At 50.5% G+C, this 9,138-nt stretch overlaps 1 protein-coding gene across 1 annotated transcript; it reads right to left on the reverse strand.

The window, feature by feature from the left end:
• Positions 1-1,180: 1,180 nt before the first annotated feature.
• On the reverse strand, positions 1,181-9,138 carry rbm8a (RNA binding motif protein 8A). Its single transcript, XM_072281229.1, has 6 exons — positions 9,030-9,138; positions 8,124-8,183; positions 4,262-4,339; positions 3,121-3,257; positions 1,897-2,033; positions 1,181-1,417 (listed from the first exon to the last, which is right to left on the reverse strand). Exons 1-6 carry the CDS (start codon positions 9,094-9,096, stop codon positions 1,372-1,374), a joined length of 525 nt encoding a protein of 174 aa, XP_072137330.1. The 5' UTR covers positions 9,097-9,138; the 3' UTR covers positions 1,181-1,371.

A 9,138-nucleotide genomic window follows, 5' to 3' on the forward strand; every position in this document is an offset into this window, starting at 1 on the left:
GCAGCCAGGGCAGTGTTCATAGCCTCAGTGACATGGAGCTGACCATCGCAGAGAGCGAGCGAAATTGGCTCTCATCCCAACCATCAGCCTGTCTTTTCAGTCTATCTGGGCCGGCGTTTAAATTGAACAATGGAACAGTGAAAGGCACTGTGACCCAGACAGAGCAGTGAACAGCGTGGAGAGCAAGCAAAATCTGCTCTCACCTCTGATCTGGGCCGGCATTTAAATAGTCTAAACAGTGCATTGAGCTTCACTCTAGGACCCAGGCAGCACCGCTGCGAAAGGCCCCAGGCCAGATCACACTGCCAGTGACTTGCTCCAGGCCTAGATATTGTCGCCTGGCCCAAATCCATTCTTAAGCTCTTCAAATCAGCTTGGTGCCTAGAGTGAACCAACCTCAGACCCGAGCATCGAAATAGTATTTCCTCTGCTCAGGCCCCGCCTTCTCCTTACGGTGCCCAGGGAAATCCAACCTTGCTCCCAGGCCAGTTGTACAGGCATTGGAAGCCCATCCCTCAAACTTGCCTCACCATCTCTCGCCCCTTCACTGTTTGCAGCGATAATTTAACACGATTTACCTCAGAAAAGGTGTTTTAGTGATGTTTTTAGTTTGATTTCTTAGCTTTTTGACTAGCAGGAAGCTGTTGCACAGGTTGTGGCACCATCTTAACCGGAAGGCTCCAACCTGATGGTATGAATGTCGACCTCTCTAACAACGGTAATTTCTCCCATCCCCCCATCTCTCCATTTCCATTCCAGCACTCCTCTTACCCCTTCTTTTCTCACCTGAAAAATCACCCCCCTCTAGTGCCCTTCCTCCTTCCCTTTCTCCCATGGTCCACTCTCCTCTAACAGATGCTTTCTTCTTAGTTCTTTATCCCTTCCACGTCTCAGCCCCTAGCTTCATTTCATCCACCCCCAACCCGTTCCCCACCACCTGGTCTCACCTAAAGCCTGCCAGCTTGTACCCCTCCCCTTCCACCCACATTTTTATTCTGGCTTGTTCCCCCCGATCCCCCCACCCCCATTTTCAGTCCTGAAGGTCTCGGCCCGATATGTCGACTGTTTATTCCTCTCCACAGATGCTGCCTGACCTGCTGAGTTCTTCCAGCGTTTTGTGTTTGTTCAGCTTCTTCTGCTCGTTAACCCGCGGCGTGGGAAAGGGTGAAGGCAGAGTGGGCAGAGTTTAAGTAAAAGATTTATTTCTGAGAAACCACAGCATTGCTTTTGCACGCTGACCCCTCTCCTTTCCCCATTCCTCCAACTCCTGGTCCAAACCAAAGAAACTACAACTCAGCCTGAACAAAACAGATCACTGGCAGCTCTCCACCAGAGGAATTTCATCCTGTCGGTTCCCGGTCCACTCCAGGGTCAATGACGCTTCCGATCCGGACTTCGGCTTCTCCTGCGTCCGCTCCTAGACATTGGAACAGAGAGGGGTAATAGATGTATCCTATTGGGGAACTGGAGAGGGGTGGGAATGCAAGGAGGGTCAGAGGGAAGTGGCAACAGGGACAGAGGAGTTAGTGGAGAGACAACGGTGGACCTCTCCTTGGAAAGCTGAGGTGAGTAGGGAGGGGGAATGGTTGGGTCGGGGGGGGGGGGTGAAAGAGTTTATAGTGTCAGAAGGGGGGTGGGGTGGGATTCAGAGCAGGAGCAATGAGGGACACATCTTCCCAGGAAACTGGTGTCAGGAGTTAGGAGAGGGGGAAAAGGGAAAAGGGAAGAGGGAATTGACGGAGGGAGAGAGGGAGTCAGGAGGAATGGTGTGGGATTCAGACAAAGGATAATGGAAAATGGGTTGGAGGGAGGGACATGGACGGAGAGACCACTTGCTAGAAAATTGGCCCAGCCCCCTCCCCTTCAGGTGACGCCCACCCTCCAACCGAGGCTCACCGTCTCTTGCTCCGGGGAGGCCCTCTGACGAAGCCCCAGTCTACACTGATGGGCTGTCCCGCGAGCTCAGAACCATTTAATCCCTCCATTGCTGCCTGGGCCTCCTTGTACGTCTCGTACTCCACCAGAGCGTAACCCTGGGGGTGGGATTGACAGACACGAACTTCAGGACCATGGCAACACCTTGGCTCACAGAAATCCCAGTCAATTTGTCTGGCATCACCCTCACCATCCCCCAACACATGCCTCCCCCCTCAACACAAATCTCTAGAATCCAAAGCTCACCCCTTTCCTCCTTATCCCCACCCCACCCAACCACCCAATGCCAACCCTCCACTGTGACCCCCTCCAAACCTACCCACAAGCCAACATCATCTTTGGTTCCTCATCCCTCCCACCTCATGGCACTCTTGCCTTCACTCAACCACCTACTTTGCCCCAATCCCATCCTTTCAACCCTCCTCAGCACCCCCAACCACCTCCCATCCTGCACCCACCCACCCCTCCCACTTCCATCCATCCCCATCCCACTGCCACCCACCCACCCCTTCCATCCATCCACCCCTTCCCACTTCCATCCATCCCCATCCCACTGCCACCACCCCTTCCCACTTCCATCCACCCACCCCTTCCCACTGCCATCCATCCACCCCTTCCCACTTCCATCCATCCACCCCTTCCCACTTCCATCCATCCACCCCTTCCCACTTCCATCCATCCACCCCTTCCTACTGCCAACCACCCACCCCTTCCCACTGCCAACCACCCACCCCTTCCCACTGCCATCCATCCACCCCTTCCCACTGCCATCCATCCACCCCTTCCCACTGCCATCCATCCACCCCTTCCCACTTCCATCCATCCACCCCTTCCCACTTCCATCCATCCACCCCTTCCCACTGCCATCCATCCACCCCTTCCCACTGCCATCCATCCACCCCTTCCCACTTCCATCCATCCACCCTTTCCCACTTCCATCTATCCACCCCTTCCCACTTCATTTGAGATCCACCTCCCTACTTCTTCCCCACATAATCCCACCCTCATCCCCGACTGCCCCTACATCCCAGTTCCAGCTCTTCACACCTCCTCCTACCATATCACCTCTCTCCCCTCACTGCTACTCTCCACTGCTCTCCAAAGCCCAACACACTGTCATTCCCCCTGCCCTCAACCTCCCCGAAGAGCCCACTCCCGAGGGCACATGCCGAGACCATCTCCCACCTTCAGGTAGCCCGTCCGCCGGTCCAGATTCAAGTGGAGATTCTTTATCTCGCCGTATTCCGCAAACTTGTCGTGGATGTCCTCCTCTGTTGCCTCCTCGTGGACACCAGTCACAAACAGGATCCAGCCTTCAACCGCTGTGTGTGGGGGAGGGGGGAGGAACGTCAGTTCCGCATGCACACCAGGCCTGATCGGCTCAGGCCCTTTGGTCCAACATGTCCCTGCTGACCGTGAATTAGCCATCTACACTAATCCCACTTACAGCCATATAGCCAAGATACCCATCTGATACAGTCCCATTTGTCCGCTACCCCTCCAAACTTTTCCTATCCATGTTCCTGCCCTGAGTCTTTCCTATCCGTGTCCCTGTCCATATCCCTCCAAACCTTTCCTATCCATGTACCTGTCCATATCCCTCTAAACCTTTCCTATCCGTGTCCCTGTCCACGTATGTTTAAGTGTTGTAACTGTACCTGTCTGCAGCTTACAGAAAGACTGGTTCAGCTGTGTCTTTTTAATTTTGTTTATATTTTATTTTAGCGGTAAAGCATGGAGTCAGTCCTTCTGGCGCCTTAACAGTAAGCTTTCCCTGGAGCAAAGGAGGCTGAGGGGATAAATGACTTGTAGACATTTATCAAAATATGATGGGCATAGAGATAAGATGTTTGGTCACAGTTGTTTTCACAGGTTAGGAGGGTCTAAAATGAGAGGGCAGAGTTTTAAAGTGAGAGTTTGGAAGTTTGAAGGGATATGTTTATAATACACAGCATTGTTAGAACATGGAACAAGCTACTAGGGGCAGGTACAATTACAATATTTGTAATGGATAAATTTATGGATGGAAGAGGTTTAGATACGACTCAAATGTAGACAACTAGAACTACCTCAGGTCAGCATGCACAAGATGGGCCAAAGGGCCACCTTCCAATTTCTGTAACTTCAAAATTTATGTCTGAATTTAGCCATCTCTCCCATGGGGAAAAGATTCCTGCTGTGCACCTTATCTATCACACTCCTCACATTGTATACCCCCTACCCCCCACCCCCTCTCTGTAGTGACCCAGTCCCTGCTAACTGAACCATACCATCCCCTCCACTCCTTGTCTATCAGCCAGACGAGGAATCAGGTTTCTGTACTCACAGCGCTGGGGACCCGGCTCGTCGCCATCCTGCTCCACAGAATCATAGTCCTCACGCAGCCTGGAGCGAGCGCCTTCCTCTGCACAGAGTCACACCGTTAATGGATCGCAGTCAGCATCCAAAACAAACACAAAGACACGTACACTGTCACCCACAGCCCGGAGGCAGCAATATAACAGTCATCAGCAACTGAGGCTCACATGCTCGGGGGTGGGGGGGGGGGCATGAGAAGGATGGAAGAGGGCCAGAGGGGTGGAAAGGATATGGAACGTGTTGGGGTGGCATATTCAAAGGGAAGAAGGGAGGAAGAGGGGTGTTGGGGGGGGGGGGCGGCAGGAGAAAGAAAGCAGGAGGGTGATGTGATTCAGAGTCAGAGTGGGGACCCTGGTCTCAATGCGACTCGGCAGACCTCAGTTGAGACTTCAAAAGATGAAAGATTAGTACTATTTGTCACTTGTGCATGGAAACATAGTGACATGCATCGTTTGCATCAAGGACCAACACAGTCAGAGGAGGCAGCCCGCAAGCGTCACTAGACGCCCTCAACTCACTAACCCTGACATGTACGTCTTCAGAATGTGGGAGGACACTGTGTTGGCTTTTCCAGTGAACAAAGTGGTCTGAAAGGGAGTGCAGGAACTGTAAGCCCGGTGAGTGAAAAGGCACAGGAGAGCGGAGGTCTAGGGTGAGAGGGGAAAGATTTAAATAGAAACTGAGGGGCAATTCATCTCACAGATTGAGGTGATATGGAACGGGCTGCCAAGAGAAGTTGAGGCAGGTACTTATTTCAGAAGCACTTGAATGAGTACATGGAGGGAGCACAGATATAGACCGAATGCAGGAAAACAGGACTGGCTGGGTGGCACTGTGGTCAGAATGGACAGGTTGGGCCGAAGGGCCTGGATTCATGCTGCATTTTCTCTATGACTGTCACCCAATGAGATGCACAAGGCTGATGATGGTAGTTCAACTGTACAGGTTCGGAAGCCACAGTAACACATCACCTAACACAACACCATCACGGCCCAGTGTGTCAGAGTGTGTACATTCCTCCCCGTGACCGAGTGGGTGACCCCCGGGTTCTTCACACACTTCAAAGGGACGCGTCTTTGTAAATTGTCCAGTCAGTAGGCGAGGGTTAATCGGGTGGGCTGGTCGGGCCAGAAGGGCCTGTTCTGCACTGTACCTCGACAATAAAAATTAAAATAATAAACCCCACTGGGACAGTTTGTAAAGCAGGATGTGGTTTGAATGGAGACAGCTGCCGTCCAGAAGGACATGCATGTGAAACACAAAATTAATATGGACACACAGTCAATAGCCAGGAGGACAAACAAGTCTATCGCAAGGGCACGTGGTCTGGCTACAATTTTACAGGACACTGATAAAGTGACACACACAGTTCTACATACAATACTGGTTTAAAAACTCAGTAGGCTGAGCAGCATCTGTTGAAGCAGAGGAAAGGTTGATGTTTCGGTTCTAGGCCCTGCATCACTCTTGTGTAAAATCCCTTTCTCTGCACAGATGCTGCTTGACCTGCTGTGTAGCTGCAGAATCCAGCACCTGCTGTCGCTGGTATCTCCATACCATTTTGGTCTCCTCACTGATGGACAGATATAGATGTATTAGGGATGGCTCTCTGGGTTAAATCTGTACTCAGGAAGCAGCTTTATGAGCAATTTGGACTTATACCCTCTGGAATTTTAAAAAAAAAATTACGTTGTTCTCTGTATTAATGTTTACAAGATTCCGAGGAGGCCTTTACAGGGTGAACACTAGGAGAATGTTTCCTCTTAAAGTGTACAGTGTATTGGCCTTCATCAATTATGGAACTGAATTTAGGAGCCGAGAGGTAATGTTACAGTTATATAGGACCCTGGTCAGACCCCATGTGGAGTACTGTGCTCAGTTCTGATCGCCTCACTACAGGAAGGATGTGGAAACCATAGAAAGGGTGCAGGAGAGATTTACAAGGATGTTGCCTGGATTGGGGAGCATGCCTTTTGAAAACAGGTTGAGTGAACTTGTCTTTCTTTTTGGAGCGACGGAGGATGAGAGGTGACCTGATAGAGGTGTATAGGAAGATGAGAGGCATTGATCGTGTGGATAGTCAGAGGCTTTTTCCCAGGGCTGAAATGGCTGCCACAAGAGGACACAGGTTTAAGGTGCTGGGGAGTAGGTACAGAGGAGATGTCAGGGGTAAGTTTGTTTTTTTTTTTTTACGCAGAGAGTGGTGAGTGTGTGGAATGGGCTGCTGGCGACGATGGTGGAAGTGGATACAACAGGGTCTTTTAAGAGACTTTTGGATAGGTACATGGAGCTTAGTAAAATAGAGGGCTATGGGTAACCCTAGGTAATTTCTCATTTCTAACCCTAGGTAATGTTCAGCAGAACTTTGTGGGCCGAAGGGCCTGTATTGTACTGTAGGTTTTCTATGTTTCTAAAGATAAAGGAAAGATTAGCTTATTTGTCACATGTAAATTGAAACAGTTAAATGCTGTCACTGTCACAGGAAAGCAACATCCATTATCAAGAACCTGCACAACACAGGTCATGTTCTCTTCTCGCTGCCACCATCAGATAAAAGGTACAGGATCCTCAGGACTCACACCACCAAGTTCACCGATAACCATCAGGCTCTTCAATCAGTGGGGATAACTTCACTCGCCCATCACTGCTCCCACAATCTATAGACTCACTTTCAAGAATGCTTCATCTCACTTCCTTATTATTTATTATTACTATTATTTTTGTCTTTTACACATTGGTTGTTTGTCCGTCCCTTGGGTGCGGTCTTTCATTGACTACTGGATTTACTGTGTATGCCCTCAAGAAGACAAATCTCAGGGTTGTAAGTGCTGACATACGCGTAGCTTGACAGCACATGAACAAGTACAAAGGTACCTGCAGGTATCTCTCCAATCCACACAAATCTGTGACTTGGAGGCACACTGGCCATTGCTACGGGTCTACATGGGGACTGCCGTCCCGACAGCACTGCGGGACTAGCTTCCCCACAAGAACTGCAGCCATTCGGGGAGTCTTAGCGCTACCCTCTTCTGAGTAGCTAGTCACGGGCACAGTAGGTAAAGTCCCTGCCTCACAGCGCCAGAGACCTGGGGTCATTCTCAACCTCCGGCACTCACGTGAGGCGTCCGTGCATTCTCCCTGTGTCTGTGTCGATTTCTCCCGGATGCTCCAATTTACAATTGGTTGTAAACTGCTTCCTGGGGTGAGGGGTGAGAGGTGGTCAGCACAGATGTTGGGCCAAAGGGCCTGTTTTCCAGTGCAGCAGTGAATTTTACAGGAGCACCGTTGATAACATTCTGACAAGCTGCATCTCCATAGCCAAGCATCGGGCCGAACTCCCTGCAAAGGACTGACAGCAGCTCAGAGGATCACAGGGTCTCCCCACCATCCATCGAGGACACTGATCAGGAGCACTGCTTACGCAGGGCCTTTAGTATTCTCAATGATCTCACCCATCCGTCCAGCATCTTCTTTGACTTCTACCATCAAGCAGGAGAATGCCAAAACACAAAAACAAGAACGGTCAGGATGGGAACAGTTTCTTCCCTCAGGCCATTCGGCTTCTAAACTCCCTACCACAACGCATTCAAAAGTGTCACTGGTCAATCTGCTCTGTACCCTACAATATTTAATGTAAGCATTTTACTTACTTTGTGTAATTCACTTGCAGATTTTCTTACTGTCATAAGTTACTGTGTTTTACGCCCTAGATCGGAGAAACTGTTTCCTTCCACAGTACAGAGTTAAATGACAATAAACTTGATTTGAAAAAAAATTTGTTGGGACCATCACACAGACAGCAAAGAACACAGGAGGAACCCACTACTCACCCGATCCAAAGCCCCGACCCTTCCTCTTCTTCGCCTTCTCCTTCAGTTTGTGGATGCTTTCTGTGGGGGGAGAACGCAAGCAGCTTAAGTACACGCAGACATGAGGGAGAATGGGGCAACAGCAGGAGTGTATGTGGTTTCATCAAAATGACAATTAACTTCTATAGTCATAGTCATACTTTATTGATCCCGGGGCAAATTGGTTTCCTATCAGGTTGCCCCTCAGCTTCGACGATTCAGAGAGAACAATCCAGGTCTGTCCAGGCAGAATGTTTCTCCCGAGGATAGAAATGTCAAATACTGAAAGACGTGCATTCAGGTGGGGAGGGGATAAACTCAGAGGTCAAGCTTACCAAGTGCCTGCAATAGGTGCCTGGAACAGGCTCCAGGATTGGTGCAGAGAGGAGATACCAGCTGCTTAAGAAGCTGTTAGTGAGACATGTGCAGGGCATGGAGGGATTAACAAACAAGGAGAGTCAATGAATGTTTTTCTAGTCCTGATGAAGGGTCTCGGCCCGAAACGTCGACTGTACCTCTTCCTAGAGATGCTGCCTGGTCGCTGGTGAACGCAGCAGGCTTTGTGTGTTGGTTGAATGTTTTTTTTCTGTAGATTTTCCAAAGGTGACAAGGTGCCACATGAGGCTGTTAAAGACGACAGGAACCCATCACTTTCGGCTCATACACGGTGGATCAAATGGCCTGTTCCTGAGCTGTACTGTTGTGTTTAAAATTAAAACCTGTAAGGTGGTGGAGGGAGGAAGGGGAGTGTGCGGGGACAGATGACCCCGGGATCTGCTGTGCAACTCTTTCCACAGACCCTGTCCTGGTAACATCACCGGACTTTGTCAGCTTCGGGGGAAAGGGGGTAGGAGAGGTTAGCGAAAGGGGCAGGGAGGAGTCCCTCACCGTCACCCTCATCGTCCATGGCGAAATCCTCGCCGCCCGCCTCATGAAGATCCAGCACGTCCGCCATCTTCCCGCCGCCCAGCGCTCCGGTAGCGACAACCCGGCGTCA

Source organism: Mobula birostris, chromosome 2 (assembly GCF_030028105.1).
Source record: "Mobula birostris isolate sMobBir1 chromosome 2, sMobBir1.hap1, whole genome shotgun sequence".
Lineage (NCBI taxonomy): Eukaryota > Metazoa > Chordata > Chondrichthyes > Myliobatiformes > Myliobatidae > Mobula > Mobula birostris.